General features: G+C 35.1%; 2 protein-coding genes across 2 annotated transcripts in view; one reads left to right on the top strand and one right to left on the bottom strand.

Annotated features, from left to right (window-relative positions):
* Positions 1-1,424, top strand: part of LOC111408306 — a 2,769-nt gene extending 1,345 nt beyond the window's left edge. The window contains exons 4-7 of the mRNA XM_023038080.1: positions 86-232; positions 340-606; positions 778-836; positions 1,298-1,424. Of these exons, the coding sequence (XP_022893848.1) occupies positions 86-232; positions 340-606; positions 778-836; positions 1,298-1,424 (600 nt within the window). The remainder of the gene's footprint in view (positions 1-85; positions 233-339; positions 607-777; positions 837-1,297) is intronic.
* Positions 1,425-8,495: 7,071 nt separating this feature from the next.
* On the bottom strand, positions 8,496-12,325 carry LOC111408305. Its single transcript, XM_023038078.1, has 8 exons — positions 12,281-12,325; positions 11,428-11,549; positions 11,017-11,057; positions 10,847-10,900; positions 10,556-10,668; positions 9,454-9,583; positions 8,891-9,267; positions 8,496-8,798 (listed from the first exon to the last, which is right to left on the bottom strand). Exons 1-8 carry the CDS (start codon positions 12,323-12,325, stop codon positions 8,496-8,498), a joined length of 1,185 nt encoding a protein of 394 aa, XP_022893846.1.
* Between the last annotated feature and the right edge of the window lie 9,462 nt (positions 12,326-21,787).

Below are 21,787 nucleotides of genomic sequence, written 5' to 3'. Positions count from 1 at the left end.
CTACAAGATACAAAATTAATTCCTCTCGTTAGAGTTAAAAATTTAATGATTATGCAATATACATTAATTTGAGTAAGCTTTGCAGGAGGTGGAGAATATTCTACGGTCTCCCCCTCAGTCTTCCAATGTTCGGGAGGGAAAACTCTTCCATGAGGCAGTCGCACCACTTGATGGTGTGACAGTCCTATCACTGTGTGCCACCTCGTCGGGTGGCCCACCATACACCCTCGAGGTGTGTGGGCCACCCATCGAGGTGGCATTTCGACATTGGGTCATTCAGGAGGGAAAAATGACAAGAAAGACCAAGAGGGCAAAACACCTAGGGAGTTGTTCATGTAGGAGCATGAGGAGTTACGGGAAGCTAGTGAAAGGTGGATGAAGGACACATCAACTTTTTACATGGTTGTCGCAAACTTAACTGCCACAGTTGCATTAAATGCATCCTTTATCGTACCAAATGGGAATAAGGTAGCTCACAACAGGAGGTTCACAGTTTTTGCTACATCTAATGCATTGGCAATGTTTAGCTCGACAGCTTCCATAATGACGTTCTTGTCTATCTTAACTTCAGGCTATGGAGAAGATGATTTTCTATATATATTAACGGTAAAGTTCATGGTTGGACTATTTACACTCTTTGCTTCAATCATTTGCATGGACTTAATTTAGTGCTACCTACTTTTTGGTCCACAAGGAAGAAAAGCCAGGGATATCGCCAAAAATGGTTGTTGGTCTTGCTTTGCTTCCGGTCACTTTATATGTAATGCTAAATTTTAGGTTATGGTATTCTGTATTCCGCTCAACAATCCGACCGTCAAGGTTTATGTTCCGACCAGGTGAGCACAGGCTTTTCTAATAAAAGGAGCTACAATACTAGTTGTTGTTACTAAGAAAAGTGGAGAAGCTTTATTCTACTTTGTTGTTGTTGTATTTTCTAATAAAAGGCTTCGTTTAGCCTTTAGTTTTCTAGTTGTTACTTAATTGTTGTTGTATTTTCAAATAAAATGCTTTGTTTATCGAGTGTGAAAAAAGTGGAAAAGCTTTCTCTTCTTATTAATTAGTCTTTGTATTCTTCTATATATATTTATAAATAAATATCACAACTATCATTGCAGTCCAAATTAAATCAAGTAGAGTAGTCCACCAGAAAATTAGAACTCACATGCATTAAAATGAAAAGACAAGAAATCACGAACGAATTCATCATTACTAACATGGATAGATCCACTGTTAATGAAAAGAGCAAAACGATGTCAGTGCTCGTTTGTTGAATTTCAATTAGCACGAAATACTATAGGATTGCTTTGCAATACCAAGGGCAGGATGGAGCTAGCTGTACACATTACCCAAAGCCATTAGCCGGTGTGTGGTTAGTCTTATCATATTCGACGCCCCTTGCCACTGCTAGAATATTTTGGGATTGATTCTTCAACAATTTGTCGAGCGTTGGTTTCTGCATTCATTCCAATGTCAATAGTAGTAGCTGTCAATTTTACACGCACATAGAAATGGGACATTTGCCTGCCAATGTTATTGTAGGTCCAACGTCGTCTAATGCTCTACTCCCAATTGTAGTAAAGTTAATAAAGACACAGTGAGAAAATTCTCTCTTCCGTACATTTTTTTTATCGGTATTTTCTCTTCCATATATTATTCTTACAGTATTATGCCGCAATATATACTACAATACAATTGTGAAGAAAAGGAAATAATAAAAAATATTTCCTAACTTAGTTCTAAATATACCATACAATAATCCCATAATTGATTTCGGGATTTCTACACTCCCCCTCAAGTTGGATTTTAGATATTGATCATATTCAACTTGTAGATAAAATCATCAAAATTTTGTCCTTGTAGCCATTTGGTGAATATATGTGCAATTTGTTCTTTGGTAAGACCCTAGATCATACAGATAGTTCCATTTTTGTTTCTTCTTGATAAACTGTCTGTCCACTTCTATACGTTTGGTTCTATCATGTTGAACGGGATTGAGTGAGATACTGATAGTTGCTTTGTTATCGCAATAGATTAATTGCGAATTTCATTGTAATTTGTAATTCTTCAAAGAGTTTCTTTAGCCATAGTCCTTCACATATTCCTTGAAAGATATTCTAAATTTTGCTTCAGCATTGCTTTGGCTATCACAACCTGTTTCTTACTACTCTAAGTAACCAAAATTTTTCCACACAAAAGTACAATAACCAGTGGTTGATCTTTTATTGCTATTGCCCAATCTACATTAGTGAATATTTCTCTCTCTTTTTTCATTTTTCTGAACAATAATCCTTTCCCAAAAGAGCCTTTGAGATATCTCAAAATCCTATATACTGCTTCTAGATGAGTTTTCTTTGGAGAATGCATATGTTGGCTTACCACACTTACCGCGAATGCAATGTTAGGTCTAGTATGTGCTAGATAGATTAGTTTTTCAACCAGTCGCTAATATATGTCATTTTCAATTGATTCTCCGACGTTCTGAATTTTCTTCCAATGTCCATAGGGGTATCACTTGGTTTGCACCCAAGCATACTAGTTTTAGTGAAGAGATCCTAAACATATTTTCGTTTGTGAGATACTAATACCCTTCTTTGATCTTGCTACTTCCATTCCTAGAAAATTCACATTTGTGCTTGATTTTTTACTTCAGATTATGTAGCTAGACCCCTTTTTAGTCTCTCTATCTCAACTGTATTATCTCGAGTGAGGATTATATCGTCAACATATATGATCAAAATGATCTTTGTCTCACCGTCAAATACCTTGAACATCATAATATGACTTAACTACCCTTGTTTTTATCTCTGATTTTTCAACACGTCTGCAAATTTATCAAACCATGCTCTAGGTGAATGTTTGAGGCCTATAGAGATTTTTTTCAGTTTGCATACTTTATTTTTTTTCGTTTATATTGGAGAATCCAAGTGGTAGCATCATGTAGACTTCTTCTTCCAACTCCCCATTCAGGAATGCATTCTTAATGTCAAGTTGTTAGAGTGGCCAATTCATGTATGCTGCTAGTGGTAGGAGAACATGAATTGTATTCAATTATGCAAGCGGTGCGAATGTTTCTGTGTAATATATATCATAAGTTTGAGTGCATCCCTTTGCAACCAGGCGAGCTTTACACTGTTTTACTATTTTGCCTACTTTATATTTCACATTAAACACCCATTTCCACCTAAAAGGTCTTTTTTCTTTTGGTAGTTTCATCACATCCCAAGTTTCATTTGTCTCTAAAGCTTTCATTTCATCCATAACTGCCTTTCTCCACCAGGAAATTTTTAAGGCTTCTTGAATATTTCTCGAAATTTCTGTATCTTTAAGTTTAAATACAAAAACTGAAAATCTTGGAGATAGAGCTTTATAAGAAACAACATCTGAGATAGGATGAAGAGTGCATGATCTAGTTTTTTCCTAAGAGCAATAGGTAAATCAATGTCATGTGATTTTGGAGAAAGCTCATCTAGAGCTATCATTGGTTTCGATTCTCTTGGTGCTTTGAGTGTGAGTTTGTCCTTATCCTTTGATTTTGGCCTTTTTAAGTAAACTATGATCTCTTTGTCATGTTTTTCTTTCTGTTCTCTCCATGAGTTCAAATTACCTTCTATAAATGGCATAGTAGGGCATAGTGGTGTTGTAGGTTCAGTGTTCAAAATAGATTCAGATGGATGAAGAGAGATTCCAAGAACCAATCTTAACTTAAGTTCTCTCTCTGAAGGGAGGATTTTTGAAAGCAGGACTGTTCTCGAAGAAAGTGACATCAAGACTGACAAATACCTTTTTTGTTATTCGATCATAACATTTATACCATTTTTGTGTAGGTGAGTATTTAATGAATACATACTTAAGTACACAGGGCTCGAGCTTACTTCGGTAATAAGAATGTATATGGACAAAGGCTATTCTTAGAGGGAGATTGGAAGTGAGATCGAAGTTGGGGAAGAATTTCTTGAGTTTTCAGAAGGAAGTTTCGAAATTGAGAGTGCGACTATGCATTTTGTTGATGAGATAGGTTGATATTAAAATGACGTGGCCCCAAAAAATCTTGTATATAATTGTAGTGAATATTAGGGCACTGGCTACCTCAAGTAGATGTCTACTTTTTCGTTCGACAACTCCATTTTGTTGGGCTATATCGACACATGAGCTTTGGTAGATTATTCCATTTTCTTGGGGATAGATTTTTAGCATATTATTGAATATTCTTTGTCATTATCCATGCGTAGAATTTGAGTTTTTGTCTAGAATTGGGTTTGAACCATAGAATGAAAATTTATGAACACAAAACAGACATCAATTTTTTTTCTTTTAGTATATAGACCAATAGATTCGAGTATGGTCGCAGATGAATATAAGAAGCCATTTTGTGTAGGTACAATTAGGGTTCGTAATGGTTTCCATAAATCACTGTGGATCAAAGTAAATGGTTTAGATGTTTTGTATGTAGATTTTGGAAATGAAGAGCGATAATATTTTGCGAGTTCACAAATTTCACAATTAAAATCAGAAGGTATTTTATTCTAATATTGAAGGAAATACATTTCTTAGATACTAAAAATTTGGATGACCCATTCTATAATGCCATAAATGAATTTCACTATTCTTAGGGACAAATGTAGAATCACAACTAACAAATCGACTTTCTTTACTCATATCAATCTCGTCAAAGTAGTAGAGTCCCTTACACTCTTTAGTACTGCTAATCATCTTCCTCGATGATAGGTGCTAAAAAAACATAGTGAGAAGAAAAAATAGTTAGTGTAGCAATTTGAACTATTTATTAATTGGCTAATGGATAGTAGATTACAGGATAGATTTGGGACATGTAGAACACGTTCGAGTATGATTGAATTAGATATTCAAATACTCCATTTTTTAGCTACCGGAGAGAGAGAACCATCTGCAAATTTTGACTTTGGGATTACCAGCACAAGGTGAATATGAAGGGAATAAATGGTGAGAGTCTGTTATATAATCACACACACCAAAGTCAATAATACATGGTACTTTAGAGAGTGCAATGGTGTTTAAAGCTCTTAGGGAATTACTTCTGTGGGCTAAGGTGGTTGATGAGCCAAATGACTGCAGGTCGGAAAACATTTTTTAGAGTTGTTCTAGTTATTCGGAATTAAACTCGAAGTATAGTTTTGTGTTTCAGTGGAATTGATTGTGGTTTGGAAGTCGTGATTTCTGGTGTTCTATCTTGGTTTTCAATCAGATGGTTTTTCAGACCCAGTTTTTTCTTCAGCATAATCACCCAACGACTTCCTCTCGCCTTACTTCTACAAAGAGTCACATGTGGTGGGGGCTGGCCGATGGCCAAGTTTTTGACCTGTCACATCATCTAGTTCCCTATTCAACCCAGCCAATAATTCATACACTTGTTCATTCTCCACTCTTCTCTTGTATCGAACACTATCATTTGGACAAACCCATTATTCGTCAATGCTGAGGTCCGATTCGTTCCAGAAGGTAGTCATCTCCGTGTAATACTCAGTGATGTCCCTTTCTTCTTGCTTGGCCTGCCATAGTTTAGTTTTAATTTTAAAGATTTGGGAAAATTCTTCCGCGTTGGAGTACATCTCTTAGCGGCATCCAATATATCCTTCGTAGTCACCATGAAGAGATAGATCTTGGCAATTCTTCATCGAACTGACAAGCTAAGACATTACCATGGAGTTTTCCGATTTTCATTTTTGTTGGAAGTTTTGCATCCATGGGTTTCTTCATATCGCCAGTAAGATACCCAATTTTTCCTTTCCTATCGATCACCAACTTGATTGATTGAGCCCATTCTCTAAAGTTTCTCATTGTGAGTTGGAAGGGGAAATTATCACTTCCAATTGAATTCACAATATGGATGACTTCGGTTTCACCGGATTCTATTTCAAAGATGGTCGAGTTTTTACTATTGGCGGTGTTTTCGCCATTACGAATCTATTTTGGGTTTCACCGTACTCTGCTACAATAAAGTTAATAAAGACACAATGAGAAATAATCTTTTTTCTCTTCCATACACTATTCTTACACCATTATGCCTCAATATATACTACAATACAATTGTGAAGAAAAGGAAAATAATATTCTGACTTAAGAAAGAAAGAAAAAACCATTTCCTTACTTAGTTCTAATTATACCATACAATAATCCTATAATTGATTTTGGGATTTCTACAACTAGTACTTGTTCCGTTATGAATTGTTTCCTGGTTGTCGGTCTGATATTCATCACGAGGATTCCCCATAAAAAACTCACCTTGCATCAGTGCACTTTGGTTATTAGACAATACCCATGTTCTAATTGCGATGAACAAGATTCAAAACTCGGAAAATATACTAATAAAGAAGATAAATTTATACTATATATTACAAGATTCAAATCCTAGAAAATGTCTGTAATTTTGGGAGCAAGAGAGAGGCAGAAACTTCAGAAAATTGAATGAATTGCTGCCAATTTTGTGTCATTTTACATTTTTAGAGAACGTTCAGAGAGTGCTTATACATTTGGGAGAACTTGCCAGAGAAATTTCTAGCACTCTCGGTTACTATTTAATTAACTTGTGCATTAAATAATTGAGACTTTCGATTGGAAACAGATTGTTAAGGGATAAAAATCCCACATTGATTAATAAAGAAAAACATAGACTAATTTATAAATGATTTAACTACTCATCTTAATAAGGTTACCTTTTAAGATGGAACCATAAATTTTAACATGGTATCAGAACCCATTAAAATTTAATGAGCGATTCGATCAAATTAAGACTGAAAAATGAGCATATGAATTTCAAGATTGATATGCTTAATTCCACATCAATTAAAAATGAAAATATAGGCCAACTTATAAAAAATTGAATTACTCCTCTTAATAAAGTTAATCTTTTAAGACGGAATCACAAATATTAACATATAATAATATACATGTCAATTAAGTAGTGACAGAAAGTACTGATTTTCATACTCCATGAGTACTAAAAAATTTCTCGCACATTTGAATATAATGACGGTTCAAACTCCTTGCTACTTAGACCACCTAATTTAATTAAGTAAATATTCTCCCTAATCATGCATAAGAATGCATTTCTCTATTAATATTTTGGTATTCTTTTAATTGTTTTTATCTCATTCAAATTTATAGCAAATACCTAGCTAGATTGAAATTAGAGTTGAAAATCCAATATCCAATACCAATATGAACACTGTTAATCCTTGTCCAACATCTAAGAGCTTTTGGCGGTCAATTTCTGAGTTTAATATACCAATACCAAAGTTGAGCAAATTAATGAAGTGCAAATGTGTATAGTATCATGTTTGCGTAGAAGAGACATGAAATCTATTACTATCCCTTAAAGTGCGCAAAAAAAAAAATACTGGTTTTAAAATTATTTTGGATGAGATTTTGGAGTTTTTCTAGACTCATTAGTATTTTCGAGAGTTCTGAATTTGGAATTGAGTAATAAAATTGTTATCCTTTCTACTCATAGACTTTAAGAGTTGATGCATTGTATACGTTACACGCACATGGAAGTGTCCTCTAATTTTATACGTGCTACATATGCATTATATATGTTATGCACATGGGAATGTCCTCTAATTTTATATATGCTACATAGTATAAGTACTCTGAAGGTTCCCGATTTTTATATCCAGCTGCTCTAGGAGGTGATTGGAAGGCTGTTAAAATTGTTTTGAATGTGGACAGAAGTGTAGATTGTAGAAAAATTAGAAAGAAGAAATAGGCCTCTTTGCATAGCTGCTATCACCAAGCAAACTAAATCGATCAAGAATCTAGTGACTTGGCACATGGAAATATCACCTTTTATTTTGCAGTTGCATTCGGGGTTGTAGAAATTGCTACCATCCATTATGTTCCATGTAAGATAATAAAGATTTATTTCTCTTTTCTACAAATTAGACATCTTGGTTTGTACCTGAAGAAATAGTATTCGAATATTAGATAAAGCCTCATGGATGATGATAAATTCGAGTTCCTAATTTACCTGAATAATGTCATGCTGGATAGTCAGAGCCGGTCCTGTGATTCTCGAGGCCTAAGGTGAAGTCTGGAAATTAGGCCCCCCGATAAAATCAACGTAAACGCAAACTTCAACGATGTATTATGCGACCCATAACTAACTTGAAAAATTAACATTAAAACAACAACCAAATATATTATAGAAAAGATTTATATTATCAATTATCAAAACCAATAACGTTTGAAACAATTAGTTAAATACTATTCGTCTTGCTGTTTTAGAGGAAAACAATATCAATCAAATATGAATAATTTAGCTGCTCAACCATTTCTTTCTCTATCGATAACATAGCCAACCCGTTTAATCTTTCTTGCGACATAGTTGATCGGAGATAGGTCTTGATCAACTTCAATTTCGAAAAACTTCTTTCCGCGGATGCAACTGTTACCGGTATGGTTAACAAAATTTTGTAAGCAATATAAGCATTTGTAAAACAAACATTCATTGTCTTCAAATATTATAACACTTCAATTGCACTTGTTGCTTCACTTGGTATATAACACCTCAAAACTTGTAACTCCGAACATAAATCATCCCCACTAATGTCCGAACACCCATCATGTTGAAGATATTTCTCAAGAATCATACAAGAGTTCAACAAACTTGAAAAAGCTACAATCCTTAACCTCTTCAAAGTAAACAAAAATCCAAATGTGTCATCATGTTGTTTAAAATTTTCAAATCGGGTCATCGGAGAAGATAGAGTTTGATCAATTATAAAAACAAAACACTCAACTCTAAATGATTCTTCTGCTGATTGCTTTACCTCATCACTACCGCTATCATCAAATTGCTTTTTGCTTCGAATTATGCATTTTTCTGTAATAAAGCTTCAATTCCCATTTCGCTTGCCTTTTTTGTAGCTTCATCCTTGGTAATAGCAAATCCAATTTCTCTATATTCTTCAAGAAATGAAACAAGTCCTTGCAAGAGGTAGATAGCATGATCAATATCCATGGATTCGGTTTGAAGAAATTTACTCACAATATTGACAGCATGCAACAACTTGTACCAGATTATCATGCCAAGCAAAAAATCAAAATTTTGAAGTTCATGTGCTGCTAATGACTCAACTTCACACTTTACTTTAGGATTTTCATTACTTTCTGCCAAATCAAGTAATGCATCTCTTATTTGTGCAGTTTGCTCCATTATAAGCTTCACACTCTCAACATGACTTTCCCAGCGTGTTTGTGACAATAGCTTCACTGTCAACCCTTGTACATTATCTTTGAAAATTTTTCATCGCTTGATAGAAGAGGAAAACAATGTGTAGATGTGTTGTATCACTCCGAAGAAGGATACACCTTTGGAACAACAGTTCACCATATCACATAATGCTAGATTTAGACAATGAACGCCACATGGAGTATAGAAAGCTCGGGAATTCATTTCATGAAATCTTCTTTGCAAACCTTTGTGCTTCCCGCTCATGTTAGATCCGTTGTCATACCCTTGCCCTCTAATGTCATCAATATCGAGATCAAGTTTTATCAAAGCCTTTTGAAGCTGAGTTGCAATTCCAAGTCCCGTTATGTCATCTACCTAGAAAAATTATAGCCAATATTCTTCAACTATAGGTAAGTTTGCTGAATCATCTACAAATCGTACAATTAAAGACATTTGCTCTTCGTGACTTGCATCTGGAGTACAATTAAGTATAACTACAAAATATTTTGCATGTTTAAATTTCTTGACAATAGAACTTCTCACCTCATTAGCCAACAATTGTATCAACACATTTTGAATTTTTTTGCTAAGATACGTATATTGAATCTCTCTTGCTTTAGTCCGTCAAAGGTGCTCTTGCATTATTAGATCAAATTCACTAACCATTTCCACCATTTGTAAAAATAGGCCATTGTTCTCAACATGTAGCCTTTCACCATCTCTACGAAATGGCAAGGTGTTTTTCGCAAGTCTTTTCACAGTAGCGATTATCCTTGTTAATACATGTCTCCAATGTTCCCTTTCAACATCAATCAACAATTCAAAGCTTTTATCAATTGTAGTTTTTGTTCGAAGCCTATTTTCCAATTCAATCCAGCTAGTCATGCAACGTAAATGCTCCTCATTTTCTTCATGACTTTTAATAGAGCGATGCAAATTATGCCAATCTTTGAATCCATCATTACCTAGGTGGCCAACTTTGGTCACATTTATTGGTGTTTTAAACAACTTGCAACAAAAGTAGAAAATCCTGTCCATAGACACTGAATATACTAGCCATCTTCTGTCAACTGTTTGCCCATTTGGTAGCAACCGCTTATATTGTGAAGAATCGAAATGTCTATTTGTATAGTCTTTCGGAAACGAGATGTCATCCACTCTTTTTGGACCTCTTTCAACTAAGTAATCCCTTGTTCTTTGATCAATGATTTTCCAATTCCCGGAATCATCCAAATTTAGAGAAAAGCAACCCTATTCTTCCTTATCATCTTCTTCATTATTAGAACCGGTCTTCATCACTTCTTCTTCCTTATCATCTACTTCGTTAACATCAACAGGTTAACTCACTGCTTCATCCTTATCGTCTACTTCATTAACATGGGCATGTTGAATCTCTAGTTCATCTTCACTCTCATCCAACGCATTCACATTGTTGTTTTTGAAGTACTTGTTAGTATCCCCTGCTTGACTTTGAATTAATGCAATTTTATTTCATTTCGTTTTTCGCTTTTGAGCACCAGACTCATATTTAGGAGGCATAGTGTAGAAGTGTATATCAGATGTCCAATGATTAAGTTGAAAAATAATTACACAATATCTCAATCATCTCACAATTATAGTTTCAAATATAGTTACTACGTGCGCCTGTGCAATTGTTCATCGTACAATAAGCAATCATATAAGCCGACCAGGCTGCAATTATATAAGTTGACAAGGTTTTAAACATTTCCAATCTCTTCAATAACAAGTTAAGGCAAGCCGTTACTTACTTAAGAAGTAGAATTTCTACGAAAACTGTAGAGTTACACCTTCGAGAATTCCACTGTCAAAAGACTCACAACTCACGACCCTGAAACAAAAATTTCACATCAAATGCTAATACAAAATTACAAATATGAACATGAACATCAAATCAAACGCTAATACAAATATGAACATGATCATCAAGCTTAGGGAAATAACAATTGTACATTTTACCTATCATTCTATCAAACTAAGTTATTCAAATCAACTATAAACTATTTTACACTTACACATGATAGGAGATAGCATTAAGAATCAAAATTCTAACATTCACTTTAGCCCACCTCTGATTTTTAATCGTCAGTTCATGTTTTTATTGCCAGCATTGTTACTAAAGCAAAGTTGCAATTTAGAAAAATCATACACACCAACAAATACAGTGATCATGCAGATTACAAGACTTACGAATGGATTACCTTTTGGATCTGGTCAATATACTCGTTAGTAGTTCTTGAAATAGATTGTGGTTTCTCCCAGTGAAACGAGGGCCTAGATTTTTGAAAATGACCCAAATTCTTTTATTCACATCGAGAAAGCCCTAATCATCACCAATAGATCACAAATTCACTATTGAAATCTAAAAGTTAACACAGATAATTAGGGTTCTTTGGTCAAATTGAATATTTTTATTTTAAACAGATTAGACAGTTATTTATCCAATTTCTTGTTGAAATTTCGCAAAGAGCAAAACGCAAAGCCTCGAACCCTAATAGGCACTTCAAGGTGAAAAAATTGCGAAAGCCAAAATGACACGCTATAAACCTAAAACCATACTAATACAGACTATACAGACTACAGTTACAATATATTCAAGGCTTTCAATTTCAAGCATCACGTGAATTGCACAAAAAGCATACAAGTACATTAAAAAGAGGGTTCACAGTCCTCACTTGCATACCACACCAGCACCAGATTTTCTTTTTCATCAAAGGGTTGAAAAGTAGAATTTTCATAAGTAGGAAACAGTTTTGAATTAAACATAGAACAATTGTATGCTTTAAAACTATAGACTCGTCCAAAAATTTGAGTTGTTAAAAAAGGGAGAAATATTGTTATTCATATTATATCTTCAAAATGAACCTTAAATATTTCAGAGTTCGAAGCATAACAATTTTCCCTTCAAGTACACAAACCTCCTCTGGTGGTAGAATTTTCTTTTCACGTGTTATTTGTAATATGCAATGTGTAGAAGAAATTAGTTGCCACCAATTAAAATCAATGAAGAAATAGTAGACTACGCAGCATTAGAAGTTTCAGGTATCTTATTACCTTTGAAGGCAAATGATACGGCAAACCAGAAAATGCAGAGGACATGAATTCTTAGTTTTAGAAAAACAACTCAAAAAGATCACAAATTTTGAATTTATCGTTTAAATCTCTCTAGTAAATATAATTTCACCGTTCTCTCTTTCACTCTACATAAAGAAAGTAATTGTGTTTTGAGAATATACCTGTTCCAGTATTAAATGGACTATCCGCCTTGATTTGGTTGCTGAGGCAAATACCCATCCAAGTGCCAAAAATCCCTCAAAAAACTCGATTTCTTAGCCTATGAAAGCAGGTTTCAATTCCAAAACCGACCTCTAGACTTCTTTTTTTCTTTTCTTTCTTTATTCCCTAATGCAAGCACAAAGTAAAAATAATTTTCTTAACTTTGGGTACCTAAAAATGAAATGAACCGAAAAAGCTTGGTGGTTCCAGATCTAATGTGAATCCTCTGAATTTTCTTGATCTCTGTTTATGTTAGGTATTACTTATTAGCTGGCGTTCACATGCATATTCAAAAAGCTCATAATTTTGCTATTAGCAAAAATTTAAATTGGCTAGAAAAAAATAATTACAAACTGGAAGTCTGGAATCAAGAACTACCTCCGATTGTTACAGCATTCTCCAAATCAAGAATCACAGAACCTTCCATTTTCCACTACAATTTGAGCCTTAATACACTTCTCTCTCCAAATGGTTCAACCAACCCTAATTTCTATGATTACCAAAATATGCCTAGCTTTCGTTCTCTATGTGAGTGTGCGTGGACGAGAGAGAGACTCGAGGCTTTTTACCGAACTGCGAAGCCAAGTAGCCAACTAACCAAGCGAGAAAATATGGGATTCTAGAAGACTGGAACTGGAAGTCTAGAGTTTGGAACTGGAAGTGAAAGCAAGAGAAGTCGAGCGAGAGAGACAGTCAGATGGAAATGACAGAGCATTTGGGGAAAATGGATTTCAATTTGGGAATTTTGGGAAAAATGGATAATGGATCAGGATACACGCTTGAGCTTGAGAGGTTTGGGCTGCTCTTGCAATCTTGCTGGGCCTCGACTACTATTGTTCAAAGAAAAAAAATTGGGCCAGTAATATGAGGCCCTCTTAGATTTTGGGCCTGAGGTGCAGGCTTCATCTGCCTCTAAGCAGGACTAGGCCTGATCAAGAGCACGTAACCGTAATTTCTAGTACAAGCAATGGCAACCCCCAATCTAATGATCACCCCACACAATGATCTGCTAGTGCAAAAATGTAAAGATTTCAGCCAATTTAGCAGAGCGGACCTATTTGAGTCCGCAACGTGGAGTGATGCGAATTTGCTACTTTAGGGCCACCACTATTCTCCCTAAAGATTCAGCAAATATAACAGCTCGTTCAGCAACGAATGCAGATTGTAATCAGGGGCAAAATTATCCAAAATTTTCTACACAACTTGAAACACTAAACCAAACACATTAGTACATTCAGGGAATCAAAATAAGTGGAATGGCACGAAAAAAAACAACATAGGAGCTCCTCCACTTTTCGACATCGGACAGCCACGCGCCACCTCATAGGGGACGCCTCAACCTGCTGATGATGGGTCCGAGGTCCGTTTATCCAACGGAGGTATGGTTTGAGAGTAATTAACGAATTTCAATTCGGTCAGTTTGAAGAATGGCGTCTCTCTCTCTCTCTTAATTTTGGATTGGTTCTCCTAGAAAACCAAGCCCTTGGCTCTGATACCAGAAGAGGCTAAAAATCCAGCAATGTCCAAGGTGATACCGAGCTCAGTTTTCACCAAAGTCGACACCACCACTATTGAGACACACCTAACTTTCTCTTTTTTTCTTCCCACCTACGGTTGTTATTCATACCCACAAAAAGTCGACCAAGATGAGAACAATATTACCCAAGAGAAACCACATAGGTTGCTTGAGAAAAAGAGGTCGAGAATCAGCAGAGAAGAGGTCACAAAGGGAGGTGGAGAAGACGGCATATTGGAGGCGTAGGGGAGCTGAGAATTATAGCCTAAGAGAGTGACCAAAAAAGGTAAGTTAGGGTAGGTTAACTTAGTGGTCCAAAAAAGGGTTAGCACAAAGATGATGGGCTTCAAATGGATATCGTAGCCATCCAAGTAAATGGGACGGACCACGAGCAACACTATTAAAATAGGTTGCTTCTAATGGTCCATAGAAAATTGGGTTGGGTTGTCTCGATGATAGTGTCAACATATAGTTCAATCATATGACCAAGGCCGACTGATAATACATAAAACCGAGGTTACATCATTGCTCGAGAGGTCGTTTGACAACAAATTATCTAACATGAATAAAACTAAAAACATTTAAAAAAAGGTATTGCACCACAGAAACATGTTAGGTTTGTGCCTAAATTAGGGTGGATTTTTTTGGAAATAAATTGTTTCCTTATCTTCATGTGGGAAAAATTGTTTTCTTATATTTCACGTGATTTTTTATGGAAACATATTATTTCTTATTCTACATTATTTCCATCTTTATTCTATGCCATGTATCGATAAATAGTGAGATTCTCTTTCAGTTTTGTTCAAGCATAATTGCTGAGTTCTCGTATTTCTCTCCATGTTATCAATTAATAAAACATTGTCTTCTGTGATTAACTCTCTCTATTAATTTCTTTACTTTTAAATTTTGGGTCTTGTTGCGATCTTCATTACTTTATATCGCATCATTAATCTCATCCACTACAATCTTTTCGGGTCCAACAAGTGGTTTCAAAGTTTGGTTCTTCTTGTGGATTGGTTGAGGTTTTTCAGAGATGGCTACTTTAAAGTATGATATTCTGTAATTGGATCGCTATACAAGACTTTCTTTATGGCAAGTCAAGATGAGAACTATTGTAGCACAGTTAGATTTGGACAATGTGTTGTTGGGTTTTGAGTAGATGCCAACTAATTGGACAATGAAAGAGAAACAACGAAGGGATTGGAAGGCCTTGTCGTTGATTCATCTATCCAACAATATTCTGTAAGATATCTTGAAGGAGAAAACAGCAGCTACTTTGTGCTTGAGTAGTTATGTATGACCAAGAGTCTTACCAGTAAACTGGCTCTAAAGCAGAAGCTGTATTCTCATCGCATGGTGGAAGAAGGGTCGTTGGAAGACCATCTTGCCGTGTTCAAGGAAATTGGCGTAGGTTTGAAAACGTTTAATGTTAAGTACGATGAAGAGGATCTTGCCTTGATCCTATTATATTCGCTGCCTGATTCTTATACGTCGTTTCGAGACACTATTTTGTATAGTCGAGATACTTTGACTATAGATGACGTCTATGATGCTTTGCACTCAAAGGAGAAGTTGAAGTATTTGGTTGGAGCTATATTGAGGGATGATGAAGCTCTAGTATCTCATGGTGATCGACATGGGATAGATCGAGGGCGAACTTCAGTAATTTGTACTGCTTCTACTGCAAGAGAAAAGGACGCGTAAAGAAGGATTGTGACAAGTTGCAGGCTAAAGGTGATTTAGCTGCAAATTACGGGGTTAACTCTGTAATTCTTACGTAACTAGTGTTGCCGAGAATTTTTCGGATGGTGGTCATGTGTTGTTGACCGTGGTATCTGATGTGGAGTCTAGACCCAATGAGGAGTGGAATCTCGCTTTGGCACATTCGTATCATATGCGTTCCAATCAAAATATTTTCAGACATATGAGGCTGTTAAGCAAGGTGGAGTTGTGATGGGAAACAACGAATCTTGCCGTATTGTTGGAATCGATCGAGTCAGACTAAGGTTGCAGGATGGGACGATCAGAACAATTAATCAGGTTCAACATGTTCCAGACCTGAAAAGTAATCTTATCTCGCTGACTTCCTTGGATGCAAAAGGGTATAAATTCTCTGGTGGATGTGAAGTTTTGAAGGTTCGAATGGGGGTCCGGGTTGTACTTGAGGGACGGAAAAGGTCTAAGTTGTACATCTTCCAGAGGAACGCAGAACTAGTTAAGAGACATTTGGACAAGTTCAATATCGTGATAGATATACAGTTTGGTACAGTACCTCTTGTGGCAAGCTTTGAGTTGGTTAAGAACACCGTTAGGGAGAGCGTTGGTGATTCCACTTTCCCACCATTTTCAGTGGATAAGCTGTGTTCATTTGCTAGGGTTGGACTCATGGAGTGTAGGTATCGTGGTGTCAATAATGTCTGTGATGCTTTTGGGAAGATCTAACAAAGGGCCTTCTGATCCAGCATATGGTATGGTTTCTTTTACAGGGTGTGCTTTGACCCTGTTTGGTCAACAGTAATTCTTCGGTAGGATTTTGGGAACCCGAAATTTGGGTTCAGGTATCGCTTGTGGACACTTCTCATAGAACGATAGTTTGGTTTAGAGAGTTTTCTTTATTGTGTTGATAAGATTTGCTATTTTGATGCAGACAGATTTGAAATTTTGGAGTTTAGTTTGTTGCATCGGAATTTGGATCAAGGTGGTTTGTAACCCAAATTAGTGTGGATTTATTTGGAAATAAATTGTTTCCTTATTTCCATGTAAGAAAAATTGTTTCCTTATATGTTATTTTATGGAAACATATTATTTCTTGTTCCACATTATTTCCATCTTTATGTTATGCCATGTACCTATAAACAGTGGTATCCTCTTTCAGTTTTGTTCAAGTAATAATTGTTGAGTTCTTATATTTCTCTCCATATTGACTATTAATAAAACGTCATGCTTCTGTGATTAACTCTCTTTGTTTACTTTTAAATCTTGTTTCTCGTTACGATCTCTATTACTTCATATCGCATCATTAATCTCATTCACTACAATTCTTTCGGGTCCAACAAAAGAAACGATATCAATTTTCCAAATGTCATTTTATTTGACTTTTTAGTGTCACGAGTATGGAAATGAGTTGATAAAAGTTTCAACCAAAATACTGTTGCTTAGGCAAATAAAGGAGAATTATCATCTTACCAGATAATGTGTTTGCCAATTAATATAGCATTTTACTAAGATACCATAAGCTTACAAGCAAATATCATTGTCATACCTATCGCTTCCATTCTGAAATTCCAAAATAATCAGCAGAGAACTTAATGAAGAGCTGCATTCTGTATGCTAGCTTCTGCTGAAAAACTATTCTCTGTCTCAGGATCGAAGGTTTCGGTGTCATGGCCAATCCAGAGTGTGTGTTTCTGTTCATACTCTCTTTCAAGTATGACGTATCCACTACCTGCAATCACTGAACAGGTGCACTTGACAAAAGAAAATTCATCATTGAAGACAGTAACCAACCAGCTAGAAGAGCAAAATATTATTATATTAGGGCATATTTCTGATGTTGGCATATCGTTACACTGACAATATCTGATAGATTAACTACCCAGGGACTAAAAACCACATGAATCATAGACCAATACTTATGACTTGAAAAGAACTAAGATGATTGTAGTAAACACGTTGTCTGCCTTTTCCATAATGTATAAAATGATGGTGGTAGTTTAGTAAAGTAGATAAGAGAAGATGATATTCCTGTTTGAGTGAGAGTGTGGGAAGCTTCATCACATATTTCAACATAATCAAGATAAATGCAATGAACAAAACTGGCAGTCAGTTTTTGAGTTCAATATACCAGTACCAAAGTCAAGCAAATTAATGAAATAAGAAAGTGTATGGTATCACATTTGCGTAGAAGAGATAGATGAAATCTATTATTGTCCCTTAAAGTGCGCAAAAAAAGAAAAAGAAAAAAACAATAAAATAAAAATAAAAACTGGTTTTAAATTTATTTTAGATTAGATTTTGGAGTTTTTCTAGACTCGCTCAGTATTTTCAAGAGTTCTAGATTTGGTATTGAGTAATAAAATTGTTCTCCTTTCTACTCGTAGACTTCAAGAGTTGATGCATTGTATAAGTTATTCACATGGGATGTCCTCTAATTTTGTGTGTTACATTGTATACTCTAAAGGTTCCAGCGTTTTGATATCCAGCTGCTCTAGGAGGTGATTGGAAGGCTATTGAAATTGTTCTGATTGTGGACAGAAGTGTAGCTTGTATAGAAAAAATAGAAAGAGAAAATGGCCTCTTCGCATAGATTCTGTCACCAAGCAAACTGAATTTGTCAAGAATCTAGTGACTTGGCGTTGCCAAATGCACATGGAAATACCACCTTTTGTTTAGCAGCTGCATCAGGGATTGTAGAAATTTCCAAGGTCGTTATGAAAAAAAATCGTACTCTGCCAACAACTCGAGGCAGCCAAGAAATGACCACACTTGAAAAGGCAGCTGCTTTGTTCGAAAACAAAGAAATGATTTCATATCTTTACAAAATTACATCTCTTCGAGATTTCAAGGCTGAGAAATGCACCAGGCTTCTTGTATCAACTATCCACACTTATATGAGTGGTATTAAATCTCGCTTATGGATCTACCTGTTTAAGATTTTTAGCTCGAAAGCCTGTTATCACACTGTGACAGAAACAAATTAAGGACCTGCGAAAGACTTACTAGCATCATTGATACTACCCTTTATGTTGTAAGTATTATGTCTTAGGTCCAATCAACTTTAAACATAAATACTTTTGATATATAATTAATGCAATTTAATGGCAGATCTATTATTTGATTAATTGGCTATTAATTAAAAAGTAGAGTCCGTAGATTCAAATCTTCGTAATTTGTTAATCACAAGGAGTTGTGATTGTGAGACACAGATTACATCTGATTGAATCTTAAATCGTCCGTGGTCGTAAGTAATAACGAGATACGGATATTGTTATTGTGGATAGACCATCATGTGTGGCATTTCTCACTTGTGAAGTAAGTAGCTGATCTCACAAGCTAAAGTGTGGTGACACTTAAATGAACACGTGGATATTTTGTTATAGAACAAAACATTGGAGACCCGCCGAAAGATTTCACATAGATAACTATCTGAGTGTCAGTGATTAATCTCTAACGTTCGGTAGTGAAATTGGTCCTTTTACTAGAGGTCGTCATGGTACCTTATATGAGGACAGTCATACTTTGGTGATGTTGGATGTTGCTCTGCAAACGGCCACTAATACGACATCGTTCGGGTACCTCAAGAATCATATGAAGGTTGTGATTGACCAATAAAGGATTCGTCACTTTTAGATAGTAGAAGATTATGATCTGCGTTTCATTCAAATTAAGTTGATAACAAAATTCTTGGCCAAGGTGTACTCATAAGTCAAAAATGAGTTTTCGACTTCTATTAACTTAATAGTGGAGTGAAAGATATGATCGATATTCGGGATTGACACAATTTCATATCTTGTAATTGATCGGATCATATTGACGAAGGGATTATAGTTTCACGGTAAACGAATGAGTTTGGTTTTGTCATACCACGTGACATTTCCCGTCACATGTATTATCCTGACACATTGCTAGATGTCAATCTGGGACGACGAGTGTGAATTGATGATAAATTAAAATGATATTTTAATTTATCAATTTTGATTAGATCAAAATAATATTTCACGTCGTTAAGCATCGTGATCGGGAACCTGATGGGTCGCACACAAAAGAGAATTGGAAGATTGCAATTTGTCAATTAATTAATTTAACAATTGTAGGATAAATTAATTAATTGGTTTGGTTATTTATAGGTCCGAATTATTTAATTGGATTAATTAATTCATGGACCAGATTTAATTAAATGTATTAATTAAATATTAGACCGGATTGGACCAGGCCCGTTTGGGCTTATATAAATACATGGCTAAGGTTATCAATCCATATGATTTTTCTCATAATTATTCTTGCTAGCACAAGAGGAGAAAACCCTGATAGCTGCAATTTTGTTCTCTGTGTGGATCACCATTAGAGGCTGGACAATTGGACAGCTGTGGGTGGCGAATCAAGATTGCTAGAACGAAAAGAAAAGCAAAAGGTTTGCAGAATTCTTCAAAGGTACAATCTTTATCACGATTTCTATCTAACCACAAAGGGATCCTTGGTGGGAATCGAAATAATTTTAATTTTTCGCTGTGCATGTATAAGTAGATTCCCAGCAGTGGTATCAGAGCCTACTTTGTGTTTGTTAGGAATTGATCTTTGATTGTTATTATTTTTCATGTTTCTAGCAATTGAAGAAAATTTAGTTTTCTTAATTTTTGAAATCTGATTTAGGAGGGATGGGATGCCGACAGCAACAATTGCTGCTGGCGATAGCGAAGCTACCGGCGGCAGATGCGGCTGCTAAGAGATGACGCTGCCAAAAGCGACAACAGCCGCGTCTGCCGCTGCTGCAGCAGCGCTTTCGCGCTACTGGGGCGGCCGACAACAACCCGCTGTCTTTAGGCGACGGGCTTGCCGGCTTATTAGGGCGGCACCGCCAGCTAAGAGAAAATAAAATAAAAATAAAAATAAAAATTTTTTCTAGGGTTTTCAAACCGTGGGTCATTGGAGGCGGGGGCTTCTAATGCAAATTGATAATTTTTAGGCCCCTGCCTACAATTAAATTTTAGGGTTAAGTTGTAATTTTCAAATAAGGACCTATTTCTGTAATTTGTGAAATTGGGAGGGTCGGTTCTAAAATTTTCGAAATTGTGAGGCTTTGATTATAAATTTTAACTCGGGTCAAATTTCAATTTCCAAATGGTTTTGAATTTGAATTTTGAATTGGTTTTAAAATTGTACTTTAAATGGGTTTGACCCATAATTTTAATTTTGACCCAGATTTAAAATTCTATTTAAAGTTGACGACTTTTTATATTTTCGTTAAAATTAGATTTTAACTTGAATATTAAACTTTGACCCTAAATTGAATTTTATTTTATTTAGGGATTTTATCCTAAATGAAAATCTTAATTCAATTTAAGTTAGAATTGGATTCTAATTTAGTGTTTAATTAAAATTTGATTTTAATTAAATTATTCACCTAAATATGTTATTGAAGTTAGAATTGGATTCTAATTTGACATTTAATTAAAATTTGATTTTAATTAAATTGTCTCGCCCTAAATTTCTTCTTGGAATTAGAGTTGTACTCTAATTTGGTATTTAATTAAAATATGATTTTGATTAAATAAATCCGCCCTAAAATCTTGGAATTAAAGTTAGACTCTAATTTTTTTATTTAATTAAAATTTGATTTTAATTAAATTCCACCACTTTAAATTGTGAAATTATAGTTTGACTCTAATTTGATTTTTAATTAGAATTTGATTTTAATTAAATAATTCCGTCATATAATTGTTGAATTAGAGTTGGACTCTAATTTGGTATTTAATTGAAATTTGATTTTAATGCCCGCTAATTAAATAATTGATTAATATGATTAATTAATTATTTAATTGTTCCAATCCATTTGTCTAAAGGAGTTTAGACCACTTAATTACTAGAAACTTGAAACTAATTTGCATATAATATTAGATATTATAGAGGTATACATTTATTTAATGAATGTATTATTAGTGGACAATTATGGACTCGACCATATGAATGTGTTGAATGGTTAATTTTTATTTTTGTTGTTCTGGGTCTGCGAGCCCGTTATTATTGTCATTATTTTGGGCTTGCAAGCTCTT

This window comes from Olea europaea, chromosome 13 (assembly GCF_002742605.1).
Source record: "Olea europaea var. sylvestris chromosome 13, O_europaea_v1, whole genome shotgun sequence".
Classification (NCBI taxonomy): domain Eukaryota; kingdom Viridiplantae; phylum Streptophyta; class Magnoliopsida; order Lamiales; family Oleaceae; genus Olea; species Olea europaea.
This window is presented reverse-complemented; position numbering and strand designations above follow the sequence as displayed.

Excerpts from the sequence above, each read along its gene's own strand:
- LOC111408305 (XM_023038078.1), bottom strand. The coding sequence starts at position 12,325 with ATGTCCTCTGCATTTTCTGGTTTGCCGTATCATTTGCCTTCAAAG. Across the intron at positions 11,058-11,427 it reads ATATTGACCAGATCCAAAAG|GGTCGTGAGTTGTGAGTCTT; the intron begins GTAATCCATTCG and ends TTTTTGTTTCAG. Across the intron at positions 9,584-10,555 it reads TAGACGATAAGGATGAAGCA|GTAGATGACATAACGGGACT; the intron begins GTGAGTTAACCT and ends TAATTTTTCTAG.